Raw genomic sequence first — 27,248 nt, 5'->3', positions numbered from 1 at the left:
GGGGCAAACATGTCTTTTTTTTCATCGTAAAACTCATCTCAGCCATTATTAATCATAAATTTTTTTCAAGGGGGAGACCCCGGACCCCAAACACAAAATCTCACGCCTTCGGCTCTCGTAAAACTCATCTCAGCCATTCTATATTGATACAAAATATTGAGGACCTTTGCCCCCACTCCACATTAGGTTTCACCACGTATACGTTTTATATACGGTCAAAAATAGTCAAATCATTGTTGTAGGGGAGGTAACTCTTAGTACTTTCAGATATTAGATGGCCGTAAATTATTTTTGTCATCGATATAATTTATTTTCCGAACCTTCTGATTGGACACTAATTTCTCATTACTCTATCTAAACAATCTATCTTTTTTTTTTATAAAACATCTTGATAAGAGGACATTTTATTATAGGTTGTTTCATTATATCAGATTTAGAGTAATATCGCTCATATAAAAATCTGTTTTCTCATTAGAAATAAAGTTACGAAAAAAAAACGTTTTTATACTGATAACTCTTATCTTTAAGCCTACACGATACTGATAACGCAAGTAATAACGTGAAAATATAAAACAAAAATAGTATTCAATACGTCAGAATATATCTGTTAAGTGAAAACTGATGAGACCTAATACATAATCAAAGAAACACAAAGAAACATTTCATTATGCATTAATCATGTCTTTTTTCTCTGTACTTTATAAGTACAGAATTTGTTAAATTAAAGAAAATTTTAAGCAAAATTTTAATCGAATCACCAATTAAATTGGTTATCAAATATGCAGTAGAACATGGTACTTGTTTTTTTAATCTTATTGTGATTATCAAGAGTTATTTCCCTTTCGAGTTTTTTTTCATTCAGCTAGACAAGACAACTACACGTGCTTAACAGTAATATGAACTAAGGTAAAATCGTATTTTATTACTAGTGTTCTACACGGAATATGTCGAGATAACTGTCAAACTCTCGTCGTCTCGACCTTCCTTAAAGGCCCACTACCTTTCTGGAGCAAAATTTAAAGGTTTCTTAAAAACATTAATAACAAAAGAAAATATATATCGATGGCTTAAGATGAGGTTACAACACCAAACATATGCAAGATTTCCTGTCTAATGTACGATAAAAGTGGAGATTCATTTCGCTGTTTTGCCGTCTGGCGCAGTGATATTCAACTACCGCGCGGCATTTAGGACGACGGCGGGAAACATACAACGACCCGCGTTATGAAAATTAACATTTTATTTATTCTAATTAAACAGTTCTGAAGGTGATGATAAGTGTGCTAGTAAACGTATAGTTAATAACTTCTGCGACTCTACAAAATTATTGATCTCGTTTTACATTCCTATTTTAAAAATTAAAAGCCGTTTCGGAAAGGTAGTGGCCCTTTAATATCGCACCAAAATAAACGGCGTCAACTTCCGTAAGTACAAAGGATTATGGGAGTAAGCTCTAAGGGTAATACTAACATACAGAGTCTGATACGGAGCTAAAGCTCGCGCCTTTTGTAACTTTTAAAAAATAACTCACTTGTATGGAATAAATTCAATATTCAACAACCACTCATTGTGTAACCTCTATTTATAACATAAGTTTGGGAAGATCAAATAACTTAAGTGTATAACTAATTGATAAAACATAAATGTTAAGGGATTAAACAAATTGAATATTTGACTATTCTTCACAGTATATACACAATATTCAAAAAAATAAGCAACAACCATATCCACTGTCATTACTGTCATGTTCAAAGGCATTTGTTTAAAGTTCGTAGTCATCAAATTATTCATTCTTGTTTGTAATCTGGTTGGACGATATTTTCTTTTCTTCGTACCCCCGCAAAGTATTCCGAGAATGGCGCGGAATCGCGATGTTATCGTGATAGTTACGTTTTATTGATTTGGAAAAACAATCTTAATCAATGAAATTGTTCATTAAAACGTTATTTCAACAAAAAGGCTTAAATATGAATGATAAGCTACGATAATTCACAGTTTCCAAACAAAATTTTGTTCATACCTATATAATTTTTTTAAAAAGTATGACACCAATGCATGAATATAGAAATAAGCAACTGAAATATCTTAAATGTTGTCGACAGTGATCAACTTATTAGGGGCATGACAATGTTATGAGAGTTGCTTGTCTTGGGAGCCCAGTATATCAGAAGGACGCCTTCCTTCAAAGAAATGAAACAAAATTTGTGACCTGAATTTTATGTAATTAGTTTGTTTAAGGGAATATAATTTTCCGTGTGACATAACGCACAACGTTCGGTCACTTTTACATCACGCCGGAATTTCATTGGAAAAAGCGTTGAACAGCAAAATAATATAAGCGCAATACTATTTTTTTAATTAAAAAACAGAAAGGATATATTTATTCAATTACGGGAGGACTTTTATCAAAATGTCTGAAATACATTTTTTTTATTGATGCGTTTTTGTTGAGAAAATGACGTTTTTTGGCGCGACAGATGTAACACGCATCTGTATGCTGTTTCAGTTAAAGTGTCAATGTGGTCATACTGAACACCACATGGCGGTAAAATTTGACACAGAGATTCCCTGAAAACTCACTATCATGATGTCATTTCGTTATAATGAATTGTGACGTCATACTTCAAAATGGTGGACTTTGTTTGTAGACTTGCCGATCGACAGATCCGAAGAGAAAAGATAAAAAAGTGAAAAACCACAAATACACACAGTACAAAACGGTACTTATTCATGACATAGAGATATGAATTGTTAATATAAAAATACATTTTTTTTTCTATTTTAATAACATGTCAGAAAATATAGACTGTGACGTCGCTCTACTTTTTTATCGAACAAAACCTTTGTCTTGCAGAAATGACACAAAATGAAATTTTTAGATTGACTGTTCTGTCACGCAAGTTCACGACGTTGAAAAATGACTTTATATTAGGAATTATGTTTTCTATCCAGATTAAAAAATACGTTTTTGCTCAAATATACGTGTGCAAAATCTCTACTGAAAATTTAAAGAAAGTATTCGAAAAATTGCGTTTTTTCTTTGTCTTGCAGGTTTGCCGAATGTCGGAAATGACGTCTATTGCGCTCGTCATGTTATAAAATATCATCGCACCTCGGACAGAAATGTCCCCGAATGATTGGCGGAGAGCCGTCACGTGGTGACCCCCTATCACTTTATAGGGGGTCAGTAAATTTTATTATGGTGCAATATGGCGGCTCTCGCCCTCGCTTCAAAATTTAAACACATTATCTTCAACTAAATATACCACTTCATTACCGTAAAACTATATATTTATTGTTATTTTTTGTGTAAAAATAACTTTAATCGTTTTAATTCTTCAAATTACATGAAATGCATTTTTTAAGTACGAGTTGCTTCCCCTACGCCAGTTTGAAAGTTGATGACGCGGCGAAAGTCAAACGTAACAATTCAAGCGTTTTCTAGACTGTGATTATAAACAAATGGAGGTGTTCGTACCTACAGATCAATCTTCACTCTACAATCAATTTATCGGCATAACTTTTAAGTGATTATCTCAGCGAGAATGCACAGATGATCAAGGAGATTGTGCTTAAAATGTTAGATGGATGTTTGTGTCACATTTGTTTGTGATGCTTTCAATATACAGACGGTCTGGTGTCGTATTGAGTTAGGCATACTATGCACATAGGAATGTCGAAATTATTGTTCATTTATGAATTATTCATTATTATTCTGCAGGTTCCTTATATAGTATATTTGAAAATTCTTGAAAGAAATACATAGATAAATATGTAGCCTAGGCCAATTATTTTAAAAGTGTCGATTGTTTGTTATCATTCGCACAAGTATGATTTAAGTTTGATTTCAGATTCTTGACCAAACAAATAGAAACAAAGAATTAAATAAAACAAATAAATGGCCCTCGATGCGATAAATTCGTTATATAGTCAGTTACTGACCCCCTATAAAGGCATAGAGGGTCAGTAAGAAGTATAGGAGGCTCGGGCTACGCCCTCGCCCCCTATAAATCTTACTGACCTCGCCCCCTAGGGGGTCGTAATGAATCGTGCTAAGCATGATCTGGAATCCTGCCATATATTATTAGTTATATAGTCAGTTACTGACCCCCTATAAAGGCATAGAGGGTCAGTAAGATTTATAGGGGGCGAGGGCGTAGCCCGAGCCTCCTATACTTCTTACTGACCCTCTATGCCTTTATAGGGGGTCAGTAACTGACTATATAACGAATTTATCGCATCGAGGACCATTTATTTGTTTTATTAATTCTTTGTTTCCTATTTGTTTGGTCAAGAATCTGAAATCAAACTTAAATCATACTGGCACGAATGATAACAAACAATCGCCACTTTTAAAATAATTGGCCTAGGCTAAATATTTATCTATGTATTTCTTTCAAGAATTTTCAAATATACTGTATAAGGAACCTGCAGAATAATAATGAATATTCATAAATCAACAATAATTTCGACATTCCTATGTGCACAGTAGGCCTACCTCAATACGACACCAGACCGTCTGTATATATTGAAAGCATCACAAACAAGAGTGACACAAACATCCATCTAACATTATAAACACAATCTCCTTGATCATCTGTGCATTCTCGCTGAGATAACCACTTAAAAGTTATGCCGATAAATTGATTGTAGAGTGAAGATTGATCTGTAGGTACGAACACCTCCATTTGTTTATAATCACAGTCTAGAAAACGCTTGAATTGTTACGTTTGACTTTCGCCGCGTCATCAACTTTCAAACTGGCGTAGGGGAAGCAACTCGTATTTAAAAAAATGCATTTCATGTAATTTGAAGTATTAAAACGATTACAGTTATTTTTACACAAAAATTAACAAGTAATATATAGTTTAACGGTAATGAAGTGGTATATTTAGTTGAAGATAATGTGTTTAAATTTTGAAGCGAGGGCGAGAGCCGCCATATTGCACCATAATAAAATTTACTGACCCCCTATAAAGTGATAGGGGGTCACCACGTGACGGCTCTCCGCCAATCATTTGGGGACATTTCTGTCCGAGGTGCGATAATATTAGTTATATAGTCAGTTACTGACCCCCTATAAAGGCATAGAGGGTCAGTAAGATTTATAGGGGGCGAGGACGTAGCCCGAGCCTCCTATACTTCTTACTGACCCTCTATGCCTTTATAGGGGGTTAGTAACTGACTATATAACGAATTTATCGCATCGAGGACCATTTATTTGTTTTATTAATTCTTTGTTGCCTATTTGTTTGGTCAAGAATCTGAAATCAAACTTAAATCATACTGTCACGAATGATAACAAACAATCGCCACTTTTAAAATAATTGGCCCAGGCTAAATATTTATCTATGTATTTCTTTCAAGAATTTTCAAATATACTGTATAAGGAACCTAAGAATAATAATGAATTCATAAATCAACAATAATTTCGACATTCCTATGTGCACAGTAGGCCTACCTCAATACGACACCAGACCGTCTGTATATTTTGAAAGCATCACAAACAAGAGTGACACAAACATCCATCTAACATTTTAAACACAATCTCCTTGATCATCTGTGCATTCTCGCTGAGATAATCACTTAAAAGTTATGCCGATAAATTGATTATAGAGTGAAGATTGATCTGTAGGTACGAACACCTCCATTTGTTTATAATCACAGTCCTAGAAAACGCTTGAATTGTTACGTTTGACTTTCGCCGCGTCATCAACTTTCAAACTGGCGTAGGGGAAGCAACTCGTATTTAAAAAAATGCATTTCATGTGATTTGAAGTATTAAAACGATTAGGGTTATTTTTACACAAAAATTAACAAGTAATATATAGTTTTAACGGTAATGAAGTGGTATATTTAGTTGAAGATAATGTGTTTAAATTTTGAAGCGAGGGCGAGAGCCGCCATATTGCACCATAATAAAATTTAATGACCCCCTATAAAGTGATAGGGGGTCACCACGTGAACGGCTCTCCGCCAATCATTTGAGGACATTTCTGTCCGAGGTGCGATAAGTGTATTGTACTATGCAACTAATTATCTAACCAGATTATAGTCATATAATTTATGGTTTCTTATCCCAAACGTAAGAAGTATTTCGTATTTATACGTACAACTTTATTATTTTCTTACGTAGCGTTAAGTAACATCTACATCATGTGTTCTTTACGATCACATCATTAACGGAGTAATTCCAAATCCAACCTTTTATCAAATTGTTATTTCTCATAAAAATGGTACACAAAATCATTATGACAGATTTTAGTATGACTACTTTTCATATACAATGAACAATATCGAAAAAAATATAAATACAAATACTACAAGGAATAGAAAAAATTATATAATGATGAACCATAATAAATATATAGCTTTGACTTGAAAGGTTAGCATCATTTAGACAATGTAGGCCATCGCATCATCAAGATGACATTTTTTAGTCGACAACATACGAGGGGAAACAACTCAAAGAGAAAATGTCAAAGTAGTTCTTAACCTATCGATGTTTTAGTTCATTGAAATGAAATTGAGCACAAGTTTTAAAATTGAGAAGCACCCTCGTTCACACACTATTGTTATATAGTAAAATACGGTTATAACGAACATCTGGGGACCAACAAAACTACTTCGTTATAAACACAGTTCGTTATCCATATATTACAGACATCCTGTAGGAGTCTTGACATTGAATGAAAATCACAACGTTAATAACCACTTATTCGTTGTAAATATATTCATTATCCATTGACAAATGACAGTAAGTAATGAAATATTTACATGAATAACAAAAACTAGAATTATTCTATTCAAAAAAATAAAGTAGCGTACAATTTCCTTTGATCATAAAAAACATAGAAACATGGTAAACTTATAAATAAACTAAACTAAACTTAACACATTTTCATAATATATGATTATAGAATATGAAAAAATGGCAGAAATGAACTTTCTAAATTTAATTCCAAATTGGTATGTTTAATACATTTGGTAGTTGGGTTTTATGGAAAACGATTGGTATTATATTAAATTATATATTTCTTGAATAATTAATAGTTTGTTTCGTTGTCATCAGCATATGTCGACATTTAATAAAAAATTATATGACATCATCTAGACTACAATTAAAAACTAAGCACATGTCGACAGTAATTTACATATCACACAGGAAAATAACATAATTAAATTGATTTTCAAACGAGTATTTATCTAAGAATACATATAAGCTGGTAAGTCTGCTAAATTACGTTTGAAAACATCTGCGATGAACACGTTACAGCCATGTCGAAGTTTAACCTCGACCTGATATTTTATAATTGAAATTCAATGGTGGTAGACATACAATTAAAGTGTTTTAGATTGCATTCATATGTAGAATGTTACACAATTAGTTTTTTTGTTTTTTTTTTGTTTTTTTTTTTTTCTTTTATTTATGTGTTTAATAATACCAGACATATGTTTTTGATATTTTTTGAAAGTTTTCAGGTACAATTCAATATGAATGGTCTGAAAATAAGTTGACCAGCTTTAATTTGTTACTAAAATGTATCAAGGGAAATAACTCTTGAATCTTTAACTGCTCATCTCAAAAAAAAAAGTTGTGTATTGTTATTCCATCACTCGTGCAGATTTTAATGTTGATAACCAAATCTTTCAGACAATCAAAAGATGCACCCAAAGTCTTTTTAAAGGTGAATGGTGTTTTTAGATATTAAAAATAGGAGTATTTTTCAAAAAGTAAAAGTAATTGAAATAATTAATTGCACTTCGAAAACATCCATCGCACTTTGCCCTATATGGAAGAGGTACTAATTGTTCATACAACAAAAGCAACAAATTATCGTATATATACATACATATATTTTTGTGTTAATTTGGCATATACATACATGATTAATCATTAATTAGTGTCCAACTGACGAATACTGTTTATGCTTTGTCGGTGATGGAACGTCTTTAAAAAATGTTCTATCCTGATCGTTTTATATATGTGTTTGTAAAGATTTCACTGTCTCTTTTCTCAATTGTTTTATTTTGTATAATGCATATTGTACATGTAGATAGATGATTAAAATTTTGATGTTGTAATAAAACTTCACAGTCAAACTCATGGCTTCATTACAAATTTATTACAGTATTGATTATTAACTTGGACTTAATCAGTTTGTATCTAACACCGGTTTGGAAAACAAATCGGAGAAAGAGATATATACAGAATGTACCTTAAAATAATGTTTACTCTAAATTACTTTTGAATACAAAAAAAATGAATATGTTTGAAGAAAATGTAAATCGAACACAATCACTTGGATATAAACTGATTTATATTATTAACCACCAACTTAATTGGCTTCTGTGTCCTAGACAATATGAACCCTACAGATTCTGATCACTTTAATTAATCCCAGATTTATTGATGTCTGGACATAGGAAGGTTTAAAAATAGGTCCACATGATGTTATTTATTTGTGTATATCTTTTTATTTCATTTTTCGCAGTAAAAAATATCAACCGTTTCACCTCACTCGATGAAGTATAGCTGGTATTCATCAAGAAACATGGAATATCCTCCGAGGTATATAGATTTATAACAATGACAAATTTGAGACACCATTAACACTTAGTGGAGATTAGGCGTAAGACGATTAACTGTTATACATGTAATCAAGAATTTCCTCTGTTCGTTTTCGAGTTAATCTTTTCTCTTCTTCCTAATCTTCCTAGTGTCTGCTTTGACACCGCCTCACGTTTGACTATCAGTTAAGCGCCCGCCCCTGATAGGAAGGCTCTGACTTCTGTCCCCTGGTTGAGACACGCCATAGTCTATAAAAGTGGTAGTTCCCTCCCTACTTAGCGCTTAGCGTAAAGGAAGGTGGACGACTGGTTTCCCCGTTGTCAGCGATATCGTGGCCAAGAGGGCTGTGTTTGTCGGGTGTCCTCGGCAGCATACTGTAGTGTGATAATATTATAAAAAGGTAACAGATATACTATTACAAGGTGACAGAACACGAATATACCACAGCATCACAAAACATAGACATCTACATGCCATAACAGGAGAGGCCATCCTTAAATGACCCTAGCTGTCATTAGGACGTAAATAAAATAACCAAACAATGGAAATAAGGTTTAATATTTTGACCTTCATCCATTTTCTAAAATTTTTGATGTTTTATGATCATGATACGGGGGAAGCGAGAAAATGTGCGACGGTAATTGTTTACATTTTTCAATGCGATCATAGACACAGATATCGAGAGGAATATTAAGAACCAACAATTTTTGCATGTAGAGTGATTTTCATTCTACCGATGAGATGCCTCCCAAAAACATAGACACACTCTCAGACGCATACAATGTATAAAGGAGAGACCGTTCTAAATCGCTCTAGCTGTTAATAAGACGTTAAACTAACAAACCAAGTCAAGCCAAAAAGCACGAGAATAAGAAATCGTGCAGCCAGCTATTTCGAAAAATTTCCCGATTTCCACTAAAAACAAGATAATTACATTTAAACGGTTTTAAAGGTTACGGCTCTCGTTATAAAGATTTACAAAATTCATCCAATTTCTGTGAATTGTAGAAAAATCGTGACCAGCACCAGGTTCAATTAAACCGTGAAAATCGGCTATACAGTATGTAAGTATATAGGGTCGTCCTCTAAAGACAAGTCATCTTGGGAATGATAAAACTAGTCACCCCACATATATTATGATGAACTTTAACCAAGAAAGAAACAGCAATTTCAGAGACTTTGAAACAAGTATAACATACCATTGGAATTAGAAAGGAAAATTTAGTCTTAACGTTAGGGTAATCATTTACAAAAGTGTTATTTTTATTTCTAATGCATTCTTTTGTGAACTAAAAATAAAAACTCCGCAATACAAATACGAAATGCATCCATATAATGTAAAAAGAGGATATGACAAAGTTGAGAAGTGATCAAGGCGACTTTTAACTCAAAAAATCCTATCGTGTTATCTTGTCTATACCCTAATTGACTATGGATGTGGAAGAACATAAAACCACCCTAGGGGAATTTTGCTTTACTCTGAATACCTACAGAACACCATACAATGATATATCTCCCTGTACTTATCAGCATTGTGTCAAACATACTTGAGAAATGAAACTTTAACTGAAACCTGCAAAGAATCTCGCATTTGAAGTATGACAAATATTCCATAACTTGTCTCTATGGAAACATATTTTCCAGTAATGCGATCGCCACAGGCGTCATAAAAACTGTTAACCGGTGCCACATACATTTGTATTCGTCATGTTTGGACTGGGGCGACGCACGTGGTAATACAGTCATGCAAACTGCCAATTCTACTAGATTACGTATCAATTCTCAAATATCGAACAAAAAGGTAATTCATAGAAAAAAGCTGCTTCATTGTTACATTTTCGTGTACTTTTATGTCTTGAAGAAGTACCAATATGTACTTCATGTTGAACTATTTTTGTGTCAGTAATGCAAATAGAACAGCAAATTTATTATCTTATCCACCGATATTTACTAATTAGCTGAATTAGTTCCTTATATCAGATGAAGCACATTGTTTTAAGAATCAGGCGTTATTGAAAAGGTAGGCTTGGGCTGTTTAGTTTTACGTCCTATCAACAGTCATGGTCATGTATGGACATGCCAGGCTTGATGGTGGAGGAAATACCGACAATCGGTCAGTACATGGCAACCGCCCCACATGGGATTCCAACTTGCGAATGTAGGTATCTATGTCACTACGCTAAGCTGAACAAATGTACGCATCAAATCCAGCAATGGTAGAGGTGACACGACGAGACACTTTTGAAACATTTCGTCGTGTTACGTCGTCCACATATTCACTCCATAGTAGCATCCACCCATGTAAAGCCACTGAGAGAGGATTTTGCCTTCTACAGTTCAAGGACATTTAATGTACTTTTTATTTAATCCGGTTCACAACTGCTGACAAAATCGATCTGAAGTAAATATGTATATAGAGTAATTGTGTGTGTAATATTGCGTTACTCAGACTAGTCACATTTGAACAGCAGCTACAATTTTTTATTGCTACCCAATATGTCATATCATTTTTAGAAAATGCCAACTTTTGTTATCATCAATTAAAGTACGTATCCCTAAATATAAGCAATCGATCACATTAAGGACAATGTCATGTTTAAAATATCATTTCGGTGCAAAATAAAGTTCATGGTATTACCAAAACAGAATTAAAAGTGTTTTAAATGCCATAGTAATCAGAGCATAAATAAAAATAGTATGATTGTTAATCAAACAGAGGCAATGAAAAATGTTTTTTTTTTACATTTTTTATTTTAATTTCTTTTGTTCTTTTTTTTTTTATTTTTTTTAAATGTATGTCGTTTTTCGTTGTTTTTTTTTTCGTTTTTTTATTTGTTTTTATTATTTTATATATATCTAAAGTTTCATCCATAAACAAATAAATTCTAATTTCATGCCTGTTGAGTGCCTTAGTTTAATCAGGCATTTTATGTGTCTGTAAATTTCTGAAATAAATTCATTAGTCCAATCAAACCGTAGCCCTACAAAGACATTATCCTGTAACGAAACAAAAACACGTTTACGGTTGTAAATCGATGAAGGCAAGGGGCGTATAAACTAATTTCCATTTGGAGCTAGTCAATAGAATGTATTTTTGTTAGACAATCTGATTGCTCTTGGGACCGCATGGATTCATGTGTACGAAGAAAGAAGCATGGATGATATGTGACATTGTTATCAATACAATTCCACGTCTTTCCCTCAGGAAGGCCATATTGTAATGGGAATCAACAAACCTGATAAGGAAGTGAGAGGAACTCTGTAAACGTTTCACTTCTGAGGCACGTAACGTGTATTATGGGACCTTTTGGCCGTCACAACGGATCCATTTGACACGGGACCAAGGTCATCTAACGGACAATAATTTACGATTAACCTACACGTGAACCCTATCTGGCCGATGGAACGAAAACAAAAAAACAACTACTGGTCTTTAATTTAATAGCAATGAGAAGAAATATGATATTTGCTTTGTCACTCTTGAAATGCTTCCGTCGTCCTTCGGTTGTCCAATTAACCTCTGTAATTACGGTTTTCTTTTCCTTGTCAATCGTACATCTTGATAATTACCTTTTCACCTGTGGTAAAGCTAATTGTATAATGGACAAAGGTAAATCATATTTCACCATTAAAAAGAGACATTCGTAGACACGATGGTGATAAATGGCACGTGGTGAAACCCAACGACTTCCGGTTGCCGATTCAGCGTTACTTCCGGTCGACGATTCAGCGTTACGCAGGGTTTGTTTAGACCAACTAATAACCATTTTTGTCAAGAAATATAACCTTTATTGTGTAATTTTGATTATCATAACCAGTCGAAGGGTTTAGTAATTCCCACCTGTTAAACCATTATATTACTTATATTTCTTTAACAAGGTCTTGTTATCGGTAAGAATCGATAAAGCCTTCGAAGAGGTAGAATTGTAAAATATCACATTGATGTAATTATAAGGTCGTGTCATTTATGTAACAATTTATATAGTTTTGGTATTGATTTGTTTGGGACTCGAGATTGTTAATGTTTCATCCTCGTTTTAATTAAATGGGTCAACACCCAATAGGATAATTACCTGACTTTGAAGCATAGACTTTTCAACAGTTAGACAGAACACAAATGGGTATGAATACAAACGTGAGATGAATAAAAAAAATACATTAGTTATATATAATATATATCAAATTCTCAATGATATATATTTGTTGTATAATAGAGCATCGGTATGAAGCGTTACAGATTATGCAATTCTGTCACCTATGAAATATGTTTGTTACAGTATAATATCGGTGTTGATATGTCGTTGTGAGGTCTCTGGCAACGTCTTTTATTGTCATTATCATAGAATACCGGAATAATAGGGGGAAGTTACGAGAAAAATGAAATGTAATTTGTTTAAGATAAGATGCCGTCGCTCTTATAATCAAAGCATCACACTCAATCCTGTTACAGTTTATTAGCTGTCTAAACGCCCACTGAAGGAATATTTTGTCGCAATGAAGGTGATATTCATACTGCTATTAATCTAATGTAGTTTAATAATATTTTTATACCTGTACCTAAATGTTGACTTCCGGCCATTTAACATTTAAGAAAGGCTAAAAACGATTGAAAATCCACATCATAATGAAAAAATTCTGGAAATTGTTTTGGTTTTTTTCTGTGCCGTAACTGGGCAAACATTTTGACGTGCTATTTTTTCTTCTGTAATCAGTAAAATCAATAGGGTTGATGACTTAAGCTCTGAAAATCATTCAAATAAACTGACAAACATGTAGGATGTCTAATAAACACTTGTAACAGCACAGAATGTATGCACGGACATATTCTCCTTTTTATGCCTTACATATGTTTAAATGGAAACAAACATGCAGGAATCGGTTTACAATTACAAATAACAATTTAAAATTGTGAAATGAAATTGTAGACCTCAACTTGGCTTCTTGGTCTGACCGATGTAGGGGCCGCGGTGGCCGAGTGGTTAAGATGTCTCGACATATTACCTGGCTTGTCCTCATATGACCCTGGCTGTTAATAGGACCTTAAATTGATAAAAAAAACAACTGTAGATGTAAATATATTTTTGCCATCATTTTCAGCTCTTATTTGTACTTGTAAAATTAAAGGGACAATTCAGTCTAAGAGAACATTAAAATTTGTACATATATTAGAAAAAATCCAGTTCTAATGGAAATTAGATCAGTCGGTTTTACTGTGATATGCCAGAAAAGCCCATGGTGGTGAAATGCGTGTGAAATGTGCAAACTCGCTCGCTGTCCGCCATTCTAATTGTGGTCAAACATCTTGTATGCCGAACCCTGTCCCTTGCTCGTAGAGTAATGCTACTTTTGTCTAGAACTGCTCGAATCGCTCTGACAGTAGTGTGTTTACCTTATTAGGTGAATTATCTTGCCTAAAAATCATTTTATCACCTCAAACGTGGCTATGTAGTTCATTTGCTTAGACGTCGCGCACATTGTTCGGTCACTTTTATGTAACGTTATTGAATGTAAAAGACGTCATTATCTTATAACATGACGAGCGCAATTAATGTCATTTCCGACATTCGGCAAACCTGCAAGACAAAGAAAAAACGCAATTTTTCGAATAATTTTTTGAATTTTCAGTAGATATTTCGCACACGTATATTTAAGCAAAAACGTATTTTTTTATTCTGAATAGAAAACATAATTCCTAATATAAAGTCATTTTTCAACGTCGTGAACTTGCGTGACAGAACAGTCAATCTAAAAATTTCATTTTGTGTCATTTCTGCAAGACAAAGGTTTTGTTCGATAAAAAAGTAGAATGACGTCGCAGTCTATATTTTCTGACATGTTGTTAAAATAGAAGAACAACGTATTTTTATATTAACAATTCATGTATCTATCTCATGTATTAGTACCGTTTTGTACTGTGTGTATTTGTGTTTTTTCACTTTTTTATCTTTTCTCATCGGATCTGTCGATCGGCAAGTCTACAAACAAAGTCCACCATTTTGAAGTATGACGTCACAATTCATTATAACGAAATGACATCATGATAGTTCATTTTGGGGGAATCTCCTTGTCAAATTTTACCGCCATGTGGTGTTCAGTATGACCACAGTGACACTTTAACTGATACCGCATACAGGTGCGTGTTACATCTGTCGCGCCAAAAAACGTCATTTTCTCAACAAAAACATACCAATAAAAAAATAAATGTTACAAATATTTTGATAAAAGTCCTCCCATAATTGAATAAATATATTCTTTCTGTTTTTCAATTAAAAAAAAGTATTGCGCTTATATTATTTTACTGTTCAACTCTTTTTCCAATGAAATTCCGGCGTGACGTAAAAATGACCGAACATTGTGCGTTATGTCTTAACGTGCGTGACTTTGGCTTGGATATGGGTACAGCGTACATCTTGTACCTGCTTAATCGTGTTGATCAACGATTTGTAATTACAATGGTATCAATTAAAATACTAAACATTGACGTGGAATTTGTCAATAATTTATGTCATATGTTTCATAAGAAATGTAGAACAATACATTTATGCCATATTTTGCTTCATGGTTATGTAAAAGAATTAGCCAGTATTAGCCTGAGTGAATTGTCCCTTTAAAACATGTGCATGTAATTCTGCTAATGTTGGTTATTTGTGATGGTGAATAAAATAGTAACATTTCTGCTTGATTCGTGAGTATGAAAACTACGACATTAATAACTTAAATCGGATTGATACTTGCACTCTTTTGCAAGGTTCGTATGTAAATAACCTTAGAATCACACGTCAAAAAGATTGTTACTATTAATGACGTCATGATTTCATGACGTTACAAAGCAAATGCTCATCAGTAATTCGGTCATTTGTAGTATTCAGAAGATTCTGGATAACTATCCGTATTGTGACAAGGGACTGATACAATAACGTTATCGTTCCAATGATAAGTAAACATTTTAAGAATGTAAAAAATCATTGTGCTCTTCGATTAACAAGACATGATTTATAATATATAAGCTTCTTTTTGCGTTTTCATGAGTAGTTTAACCCGAGATCAGAATTTTCTAGGTTTCATACTAGACTTTATTTTTTCGGTAGCAAGTTTCAGTCGCACTGGAGTATCATCTTAAGAGAAAGTGTCCATCGTTATTTATACTTCGAGCATATCAAACCCATGACAGGTGGCAAGCACAAGGTACGCTAGTACATACATAAGGCTTACATATAATAGTATGGCTGTATTTAAGAATATGCATGGTCCTTTCATGTGGTAGAAAGGTTTAGAATAATGTTTCTACACTGATGATGGCACTTGTTGTAAGTATATTGAGAATAATTACAATTCGTGGCTGCAAAATAATTAATGCAACAACAAAAAAAAATGTGTCATAACCTTACATGTCTCTAATTAAATATTAAGGCTTGTATAAAAACTTTTAGACTGAGTGTTCATTTACAGAAAATACAGTAATGAAATTTGCTATGAATCATTTACTTAACAATAATAAACATATGACGTTTCCCTTTGTGTGAACTGTAATGTAACTACTGTAACACAAAAGTAATGTTAATCAAAAGAAGCAGGGGAAAGTAAAACATTAACAAAAAAAATTTCATCACAGAAGCACTAACCGATGGCGTAGAAGTAATAATGATAATAATAGTAATAATAATAGAATTTACTTAAACTTGATAACATGTTGAGCTTATCAGTTCGTCTAACACATGGTCAAGATGAATATAAAATATACAAAATATTCAATGAAGTAGATTCCAGTATCTTAGTCATATGTTTATGCAATGTCAACCAAATTGACGTGCCTTAATGTGAAGTCGGATGTGATAGGCTTAGTCTACTTTTAAGACAGTTTCACTTTTGGGATTGTTTCGTGATCTTGGGGTCGAATGGTCAAGACGAATATACGTCTGATCGATGACATCCGTCTAATATTTTGATACAGTTGATATATAATAGTTCAGGTCACAGGTCACTCGATGATGAATTAATCCACCATGTTGCAGTCCAACCGCACATCGTCGCAAATAGAAATAAAGTACATTGTCTCGATAGCATCCATTGTTCTCTAGATATTGGAATGTAACTTTAGATCAAGCTGTATTACTCATTTTTCATCCTCAGACAGTCAATTACATCCTCCTGATTGGTACGACTCGTCTTTCTGTCTCTGTCTATATCAGTCATCATCATGCATCTTCAGAAAAACATCAAGTAGAACAAATTCAATATCAAACATTTTACCTTTCATTAGGTACATTTTAATAATTTGTTTTAATTAGCCGGTCCCTAGTGACTAGTCAGAAACATTTTGACCCATGACATTATGTTTGATATGCCTCTCTGTCTACGTTGAATGATCTGCATGATAGAATCGCATAGACCAGCTGTTCGATAGTCGCCCGGGATAAATCAATATAGGAAAATCTTTATTACACGATAATGGACCGACAACGGCTTCTTGTATTAATGGTCATTTAAGATGAACGAGAATGTGGATAACAATAACAAAATATGTCTTCAAAGCTAGACGCGATAGCATAGCTGGAGTGCTCTCGGAAAGGAGAGAAAGAGACGACATTCTGGAGTGTCTAGCCTACTTCTGGGTATTGCGCTGATCTAGTGATCCATTTACCCAGTTTTCCACTGGCAACCTACTTATCCGACATAATACCAAGTTGCATGGTTTCTCAACCTTGTTACGTAAATGCACGCTTGCTCTTTCTGATTCTATTAATGCAATTCCGTGAGAAAGGGTTTCTCTGAAAATTACAGCAGTATGAAAGGTTTCCATAGTGGCTACCTTGCCTGTGTTGGTATTTCAAAATAAACATCAGTCACTCTCTACTTCAAAGCAGAAGCCTTTAAAATGTGATCGGATTTTCATATTTCGTGGCAGCTATCAAATTTCCGGGGAGAATGGATTATTGTTAACTAAAATTCGTTATTAAATATTAATTAATAAATGCCATGTTACATCATAACAGATATAACAACTGATCTAAACAGGCATGTATTTCAGAGGAGTTCTAGTTTCATGTTTGTCTTTGGTAATATCATTTCAATGCACATTTTAATGTCACCTAGGTTCTTATTTACATGCTTTATTAATTGAATTTTCAATATTAAATCAATGTTTCGAAAAGCTCTTTAAATTTTGGATGATTTTAGTTTTGCTCTCAGAGACCAATTACATTTTCACTAGTCGATAACGTTGCTGAAATAATCACGTGTTGTTGTTAATGGATTCCGAAGCACGTGCGCGCGTTCTGCACCCTATGGCTATACGTACGGAAGTGCTAATCCACACAAACTAATCCCGGTAGCGTGATTTTGTCATATTTTGATTCACAGATCTCTGACGCTAGTACCAGATCATGACGTGTGATGCCTGGTTTGTCTGGACTCTCCATAAATAGAGGATGGACATGTGGCAGACGGAGATTTCCTTGGGCTCCATATTTTCTATTCTTCTGACATGTCGTCAAGTGATGTTTTTATTTCTATCCATACCACTGATGACTCAAACAGATTATTATGTACTTCTACACCAGTGGTTGGCAAGACGCTTCGACCTACGCTCCATATTAAGATAATATAATAAATGTATGAACCGTAGATTTGGATACGAATCAAACCCCAATGGCGTATTCATCATTTATCCATTCATATTTACATTTACACCGAGCAATATAGCTACCAATCAGCAGGTGTAAATATCTCTACGTGACTCCTAGTAGAAAGTTGTCATACCTTACTTATCACGAGTACTAAGCTATAAATTACGTTTCAATATTCAAATTGAAACCTCATCCCTAATCAGAAAGTGTGTCATATTAATTCATGTATCCTTCACTCATAATGACCTTTATATTAAAGCACTAAATTTAGTTGTTAATCTCGTGCTATGACGTATCACTTTATTAATACCACGTAACGCTGATAAAAAACGTGACAAAATAACAGTAAGTGTGGCATATTAAGGGGAGTAATAATAAAACCTGTTAATTGGTTCAACATGTTTTACAAAGGGTTTGTATATGACTAGAATGTCCATCCCTTCAAATTTTGACAATAACTATAATGAATTATTTGATTTATGTTTTTCTGCTATTAAACCCGCGGATACGTGGTATGATCAAAACATCGATGTTGATTCAGTTCACCATTCATTACAATTGTAAGTGACAACTCCACTAGTGTGTATCGACAAGGATGAGGGTTTTTTGTATCACAATTGCACAAGATCATTAATACTGAATGGTAATTGTCAGGACCAATTGTCATTATGGAAATTGTTTACGGTAATGGTCATAAGGATGAGACTTTGTGGTGATGATATTGGTTGGTCAGAGAAGGAAGAAGATAGGTTGCATTGGTTGGTCAGAGAAGGAAGACAGTTGCAGTGGTCAGAGAAGGAAAAAGACGGTTGCATTGTTCAGAGAATGAAGAAGACAGTTGCAGTGGTCAGAGAAGGAAGAAGACAGTTGCAGTGGTCAGAGAAGGAAGAAGACAGTTGCAGTGGTCAGAGAAAGGTTGCAGTCAAGAAGAAGAGACGTTCAGGTAGGAAGAAGAAGTTGCAGTGGTCAGAGAAGGGGAAAGTGGTCAGAGAAGAAAAGAAGAGAGAGACGAGTGGTCAGAGAAGGAAGAAGAGAAAAACAGTTACAGTGTCAGAGAGAAACATGAAGAAGAGAAGAAGTTGCAGTGGTCAGAGAAAGTAAGAAGAGAAGAAGATGGTCAGAGAAGGAAGAAGACAGTTGCAGTGGTCAGAGAAGGAAAAAGACGTTGCATTGTCAGAGAAGAAGAAGACAGTTGCAGTGGTCAGAGCAGGAAGAAGACAGCTGCAGTGGTCAGAGAAGTAAGAAGAGATGGCAAGAAGTAAGAGAGAGGTTGCATTGGTCAGAGAAGGAAGAAGACAGTTGCAGTGGTCAGAGAAGGAAGAAGACAGTTGCAGTGGTCAGAGAAGGAAGAAGACAGTTGCAGTGGTCAGAGAAGGAAGAAGACAGTTGCAGTGGTCAAGAAGGAAGAAGACAGTTACAGTGGTCAGAGAAGGAAGAATACAGTTGCAGAGGTCAGAGAAGGAAGAAGACAGTTGCAGTGGTCAGAGAAGGAAGAAGACAGTTGCAGTGGTCAAAGAGAAGAAAAGTTAAGTGTCAGAGAAGAGAATGCATTGGTCAGAGAAGAAGAAGAGAGAGTTGCATTGGTCAGAGAAGGAAGAAGAAGGTTGCATTGGTCAGAGAAGGAAGAAGAGAGGTTGCATTGGTCAGAGAAGGAAGAAGACAGTTGCAGTGGTCAGAGCAGGAAGAAGAGACAGTTGCAGTGGTCAGAGAAGGAAGAAGACAGTTGCAGTGGTCAGAGAAGGAAGAAGACAGTTACAGTGGTCAGTGAAGGAAGAAGACAGTTACATTGGTCAGAGAAGGAAGAAGAAGGTGGAGGAGGAGATTTTAACGTCCTATCAACAGCACTCATGGTTATATAAGGACATGTCAGGATTAGGAGAATGAGAAGGATGCGAGGAGGAAGTATGTCGAAAAAATTACAAAGATAACATTTAATGAAACGTTTTAACAGTTACTCAAGGCAACATGAGAATGCAACACCTGTATGTAAATATTAAGCTGCATACTTGACCATCAAAATTAAAAAGAAGGTTTCAATGTTGTAACATCAATTTTAGTCTTGAAGTAATGAACACGACCCAACTGTTGTGATAGTAGTCTGTCTACAACACAAACCTGGCCGATTAGACAGGAAATCTGTTCCAAATTAAATATCCCTGGAATCGTTGTCACATAGCGACGACGGAATCGAATAAAAACCGACGATGGCAGCGTCTTAATGTTACCGCAGAAATAACAGATTACCGATAGACATTCAATGTCTTCATTGTAAACAAATGTACTCTATCGATAATTGATCGAAAACGGCTCCTCTTCTATGCAATCAATATAGTACAACGATAAGGATTAAGGATGACAATATCAAACGAGTCAAATGTTTCTATCGTAGGATTTCAATGATGAGTTCATATCAAAGCATCAAATTGAAGAATTAAATTAACGTATTCTCGTTTTTGAGCTATTGACAATCTGTGTATTTATGAGTGAAATTTGATGTTTTGACCGTAATGATCGAATAATTAAAAATTATCCTACAAATCCCGTGAAAGAGGTGTCAGATATATTAATGATTGCAAAAGAGACGAAACTGGTGCTGTATAATTTAGAAATCAAACTTACTGAGATCATATATTATCAAAGGTCTTTAGAATTACAGGACTAAAACTCGAATGCAGATGACGTAACCGTATGTTTGTTGAACTTGTTGAGATGTTTTTGGTCTATGAAGATTTAGAATGGCGAAGGATTGGTATTATGTCGGCGACATTGACATAGATAAGCTGTCTTAAACCTGATACTGTACAGACCATCCCAAATGATATAATCTTAAAGATATTAAAAGAATATAGTTGTTTTATGATTTATGTCATTTCATTCCGCCCACCAAAGTAACACTATATATATGTCTGTATCATGTCATAAAACATGCCAGCTTCCTTTCCCTGTTGATGCACTTTTGATGTCTTAAAGCCATTCTAGACGTATCTTCGAGTGCGATGTGAAGACATTTTGACGTGACGGGTAAATGTTAAACATTCCCAAGTGTTCCGTACAGCCATCAATACCATGACGTAAAGTGGGCTATAAAAGATAATTCCCCAGTCGAGTCAGTGACCGTTAGGCTGGACAATGCCCTAATCGGTTATATATTCCATGATCTGAATTCCTCGACAAAAGTGCCAAATATCCGCATTTGTCGTCTGTAACATTCATAAAAACTAGTAAGTGTGTGGGTTGGTGAGCGCCAAGGTCTTTCATGTTCTGTGCATATACGGTATATCTACATCAAGTGCCATCGTAAATGTATATTATAACAATTTGAAATCATTCAAAAGGGGTTTTTATTGTTTGGGTTTAATGTCCTTTTAACAACATTGGTCATGTAAAGACATGTCAGATCACAGGCATTTGGCTCTATAGACATTTATATATAATAAATATTTGATACTGTGTTATATATATTATATATATAAATGTATAGAACCCGTGGTCAGATTTATGAGACGAAGAAAACCCGATATACTCGAAGACAAACTGCCGATATATGGTCAGTACCTAGCAACGTCCCTGCTTTCGATTCGAATTCATAGAAAAGGGAGAAAAGGCATTTGAATTTAACATATATTCTTAAACAAAAGAAGAATCTGATTACAGTTTAAGGGAATATTGAATCAAAGACATGAATGCAATTTACAAATGTGGTTGACGTGTGTGCATCATCCCAGCAGGTCCCTTGTATATCAGCCTTACCTGTTGTTATTACGAAACTATTGGCAGAAGTAATGCAGTAATCACTTATAAACTAAAGGACATGCATATATCAATAAAATGAGAAATAAGAAGCACACCACTGATTTCTTTCTTAAAGATGCTCCGCCGCGACAAATAGTACTTTTTCCAAATCAAAAACAAGAGCAGACGATTTAGTATTTTTCTCCAGTTACAAAAGTTACTTACTTTACACCATCACCACCGGTGATACTACGTCCTATACGTTATGAAGCACTCATTGCGCATGCACAAAAATCAAATAAAATTATTTTATATTATTATTTGAGTTTATTGGATATATACATAAACGATTAAACACCAATTATTGTTCAAATGAAGAGTATCGTTAATGATCTGTCGGCGGTTGAGCATCTTTAAAGACAACTCGCAGTGAACTAACTTTCAATACTCTATACTTTAAGATAGTTCGACATAATGAAGACTTCAGGGGAGGATACTTTCCATATAATTCTTTTCTTAAATACTGCAAAAGACAGCTTTTACTTATGGGAACTGCCACTTCGGTCTTTAAACGACTGTTTAAATGCAAAATTAAACCAAATTCCTAATCCTGAAACACTCTACTTACCGTTGCTTGCATGAAGATTTTAAAATCTCGTTTTCTGCGTATTCATGTTAAAGACAGACCTACCGTCCAACCCGTCAAAAGAACACTGTTTCATTGATTCTTAGTAAAGTATCCATCAAAAAGCATGGGGTTGAGCATGTTTCCAGAAAATGCAAAAAATGAAAATAAGGATACTATATAATGCGAGGACATTCCCAAATATTTCCATCCTCAAAAAACGCGTAATATTATTATCAGTCTTTGAAATATATTTCAAATAGTTAAAACTTGACTACGGTGTACCGTTACTGTAGTCTATCAAGGCTGTGTGCTATATGGACGTTGTATAAGATCGGATGTTTTATTAATTTTAAGATGTGTAACAATGCAATAAAATACATTTTTATATCTAATATTAATGCCTGAATATTGCGTTAATATCGAAAATCCTAAATTGCCATTGGCACAAAAAGGTAAGAAATCCACGACATACCTAACTGTGACCTAATGTTAACGATGACAGCAGTGCGTCAGGATATCGTATATATGTTTTAATACAATAATTGGGAAAATTATCGAGAGAATGTGTGTGAGAGACTCTGTTTGTATGCTTACCCCAGCGTGAATCTCAGATTATATTCTCGCACTCAGTATGCATACTGACCCAGTTCTGTGAGGATTCTCCATGGATCCAGATAAAATACAGTCATTCCCATATCAGGAATTAACATACCCCTTCAATAATTACACCAGATACCTGAATTACATCCAACTGACGGCAATGTATATCTCCGTGTGTAATTAATTGTCTAACCATAGTGCACCAGTGCATCTCACCCTTTTGAGAAAGCCCTTCTGAAACATAAAACAAATCCATCTAAAACAATTACGCGAAGCCTTATCGACTATATGCGTTCATTAGTTATCGGAAAATCCGTCTCCTGACTCTACCCGCCAAGTCGTCGGTACAAATAGGGCTTCGACTGTGAGTGAAGAAACCTAACGAGCACATCTACACTAGGTTAGGAGAAAAGGTCATTGCCTCAGAGTGCTTGGTCAATCTTAATCTGAGAGACAAAATCAATTACACGGTTAAGCTGTAGACAATCTGACATTTAAAAGTTGTTTGGCAATCTGAAAATGTAACCTCGTTTTCGTTGATTAAGTTTAACAACCGTCACTAAACACGATGGAAATTGGTGCCGTGACTAATTCGTGCTATCCTAGTCTATCTGGAGATAAACCCTTTAAAAACAGTTATTTTATCTTAGGCCCACTAAAGCCAAACAAAACAAGCTAATCGACGAGAAAAATAAGGTCTGGATACCGTCACAGAACAATGTTTGATTATGAAAATATTAAAGTTGTATGGTCTGTGACCAGTGGTATTTTTGGCACACAAAAAATATTTAAAGCGAACGTTCTATTTTTCTCTCTGCTTCTCTAAATTTTAAACTTTCGATATTTACCGACTTCATATTCGCAAAGCTATTAAACAATTAAATGGAAATATTGATTTTTTACGTGTACACGTTTAAAATAGCTCGGAAGTGTCCTAACTGTTCCGATCGATATTGGCCACGTGATACGGCTCGAAAGGTACGTTCCAATCTATACAGGTATCGCCGATGTCGATCACATGCAATCGCGACACTTCGGAGTAATTTCCGTGAATCTTCGTAATATTTCCGAAGATTACCAAAAATTTCTCCGAGGGTATCCGATTGGATTCCATATTGCAACTCGGTTTTCCGATATTATCCGAAATTTTGAAACATGGCGTGGACAGTGGCGGTTCTTTCAAAACGTGTGATAATTCATGGGACATTTACCGCTACAAGTATGTCAACAGTATATTGTTGCTTTCATGGATCTGAACCCTCATACATAAGCATCCATATTCACACATTGTATGATTTATGAGAGTTTGTGATGGTGAAAATTACAAGAAATACAACTTTAAGACAGGTCAAGATAGACAAAAATGTTTGCAGAATGCCGACTCTTGGGTGATAACATGAGAGATATTTAGACAGGTCAAGGTAGACTAAAAGTTTTGCAGAATGCCGACTCTTGGGTGATAACTTGAGAGATATTTATACAGGTCAAGGTAGACTAAAAGGTTTGCAGAATGCCGACTCTTGGGTGATAACATGAGAGATATTTAGACAGGTCAAGGTAGACTAAAAGTTTTGCAGAATGCCGACTCTTTAGTGATCAGATTTGAGGTATGAAGACAGGTCAAGTTAGACCAACATGTTTGTAGCTCGCTGACTCTTGTGTGATCAGATTTGAGGTATGAAGACAGGTCAAGTTAGACCAACATGTTTGTAGCTCGCTGACTCTTGTGTGATCAGATTTGAGGTATGAAGACAGGTCAAGTTAGACCAACAAGTTTGTAGAATGCCGACTCTTTAGTGATCAGATTTGAGGTATGAAGACAGGTCAAGTTAGACCAACATGTTTGTAGCTCGCTGACTCTTGTGTGATCAGATTTGAGGTATGAAGACAGGTCAAGTTAGACCAACATGTTTGTAGCTCGCTGACTCTCGTGTGATCAGATTTGAGGTATGAAGACAGGTCAAGTTAGACCAACATGTTTGTAGCTCGCTGACTCTTGTGTGTTCAGATTTGAGGTATGAAGGTCAAGTTAGACCAACAAGTTTGTAGCTCGCTGACTCTCGTGTGATCATTGAGTATGAAGACAGGTATTTTTGTAGCTCGCTGATCTGTGTGAGATTTGAGGTATGAACAGGTAAGTTAGACCAACATGTTTGTAGCTCGCTGACTCTTGTGTGTTCAGATTTGAGGTATGAAGACAGGTCAAGTTAGACCAACATGTTTGTAGCTCGCTGACTCTTGTGTGTTCAGATTTGAGGTATGAAGACAGGTCAAGTTAGACCAACATGTTTGTAGCTCGCTGACTCTTGTGTGATCAGATTTGAGGTATGAAGACAGGTCAAGTTAGACCAACATGTTTGTAGCTCGCTGACTCTCGTGTGATCAGATTTGAGGTATGAAGACAGGTCAAGTTAGACCAACATGTTTGTAGCTCGCTGACTCTTGTGTGATCAGATTTGAGGTATGAAGACAGGTCAAGTTAGACCAACATGTTTGTAGCTCGCTGACTCTTGTGTGTCAGATTGAGGTATGAAGACAGGTCAAGTTAGACCACATGTTTGTAGCTCGCTGACTCTTGTGTGTTCAGATTTGAGGTATGAAGACAGGTCAAGTTAGACCAACATGTTTGTAGCTCGCTGACTCTTGTGTGTTCAGATTTGAGGTATGTATGAAGACAGGTCAAGTTAGACCAACATGTTTGTAGCTCGCTGACTCTTGTGTGATCAGATTTGAGGTATGAAGATAGGTCAAGTTAGACCAACATGTTTGTAGCTCGCTGACTCTTGTGTGTTCAGATTTGAGGTATGTATGAAGACAGGTCAAGTTAGACCAACATGTTTGTAGCTCGCTGACTCTTGTGTGTTCAGATTTGAGGTATGAAGACAGGTCAAGTTAGACCAACATGTTTGTAGCTCGCTGACTCTTGTGTGATCAGATTTGAGGTATGAAGACAGGTCAAGTTAGACCAACATGTTTGTAGCTCGCTGACTCTTGTGTGATCAGATTTGAGGTATGAAGACAGGTCAAGTTAGACCAACATGTTTGTAGCTCGCTGACTCTTGTGTGATCAGGTATGCAGAGATATTATGACACGTCAAGGTTAGCTAAAATGTGTATAGAATACCGCCTCTTGGTTGATCAGATGTGAGATGTCGTCTGCTTTGGCATATTGCCAGTCTGTATTTGTTCCAAACAATGGTAAAGCAGGTATGCTACTCCAGTCTCACAATAAACATAAGCATTTTGACGTCTTATTTGTGGTTCATTTGTTTAACACTTTAGACATCAAGAAAGTGTTCCATCGGAAACTAAGTATTGGAAATCACATAGAATGTATTATGGTTTCAAACTTTATTGTAATTATGGCAGAAGGGTTGGGTGTTGCGTACGTACATATAAATAAAAATTATGGTCACCTATTGCTTGTTTCGGTAATCAGCGGTACAACTTTACAACAGACAATAGCAGTTTGTTATTTTAGCTATTTAAATCTTGCAATATTTTACCATTATCAGAAAAGGACACCGATGGCGTCTGCGTGACATAATTAGTATCCAATTCCTAGAATCAGCGAGTTCAAATGAATACTGTACGGTAATATCGGTCTGTGAGTGTTACGAAAGCGTTGAAATGTACCTATCATTTGGTTGACCTTACTGCATCCATCAGATACCGGTGACTATGTCACCCTACTGACCACGATGAGTAGTCATCTTTTCAACCAAAAATATACGTAATGTCGTCTCTGGTGCGAATCGATTTAGTACAATTCTCACGATACTGAGACTTCTCATGGTAAACCTTCGAGCAATGTCAAAGAAGCGACCGCAGTTATACCAGAACCTTAGAAACATTTCCAGTGCAAAACACACAAGCACAAAGTAATGCTCTACAAGGAATCGCTTTCCCATACAGCGAAACTGTATTATCTTACTAGATACAATATTGCAATAGCTATTGTCAGTGTGTGTTCGTTGCTTTAAACAAGAATGGTTACCAATTTGCATATCAAGTTACCTTATACCTCTTCCCAATAGTATTTTGTTCAGTAAATGGTCTCATCGTCCGTATTCAGTGAGAAAGTCAGATC

General features: G+C 35.1%; 2 protein-coding genes across 2 annotated transcripts in view; one reads left to right on the top strand and one right to left on the bottom strand.

Annotated features, from left to right (window-relative positions):
- The window catches only part of LOC138323854 (exportin-6-like), a 603,808-nt gene that overhangs the window by 408,072 nt on the left and 168,488 nt on the right, over nucleotides 1-27,248 (bottom strand). The window lies entirely within an intron of this gene.
- On the top strand, nucleotides 18,898-20,057 carry LOC138324417 (uncharacterized). Its single transcript, XM_069269483.1, has 2 exons — nucleotides 18,898-19,295; nucleotides 19,484-20,057. Exons 1-2 carry the CDS (start codon nucleotides 18,898-18,900, stop codon nucleotides 20,055-20,057), a joined length of 972 nt encoding a protein of 323 aa, XP_069125584.1.

The sequence above is a fragment of the Argopecten irradians genome, chromosome 5 (genome assembly GCF_041381155.1).
Source record: "Argopecten irradians isolate NY chromosome 5, Ai_NY, whole genome shotgun sequence".
Taxonomy (NCBI): Eukaryota; Metazoa; Mollusca; class Bivalvia; order Pectinida; family Pectinidae; genus Argopecten; species Argopecten irradians.
This window is presented reverse-complemented; position numbering and strand designations above follow the sequence as displayed.

What these genes read in the sequence shown, in the direction of transcription:
- LOC138324417 (XM_069269483.1), top strand. Translation starts at nt 18,898, where the DNA reads ATGAGACTTTGTGGTGATGATATTGGTTGGTCAGAGAAGGAAGAAGAT. An exon ending in AGTTGCAGTGGTCAGAGAAA is followed by an intron (nt 19,296 to 19,483) that starts GTAAGAAGAGAA and finishes CATTGGTCAGAG; the next exon opens with AAGGAAGAAGACAGTTGCAG.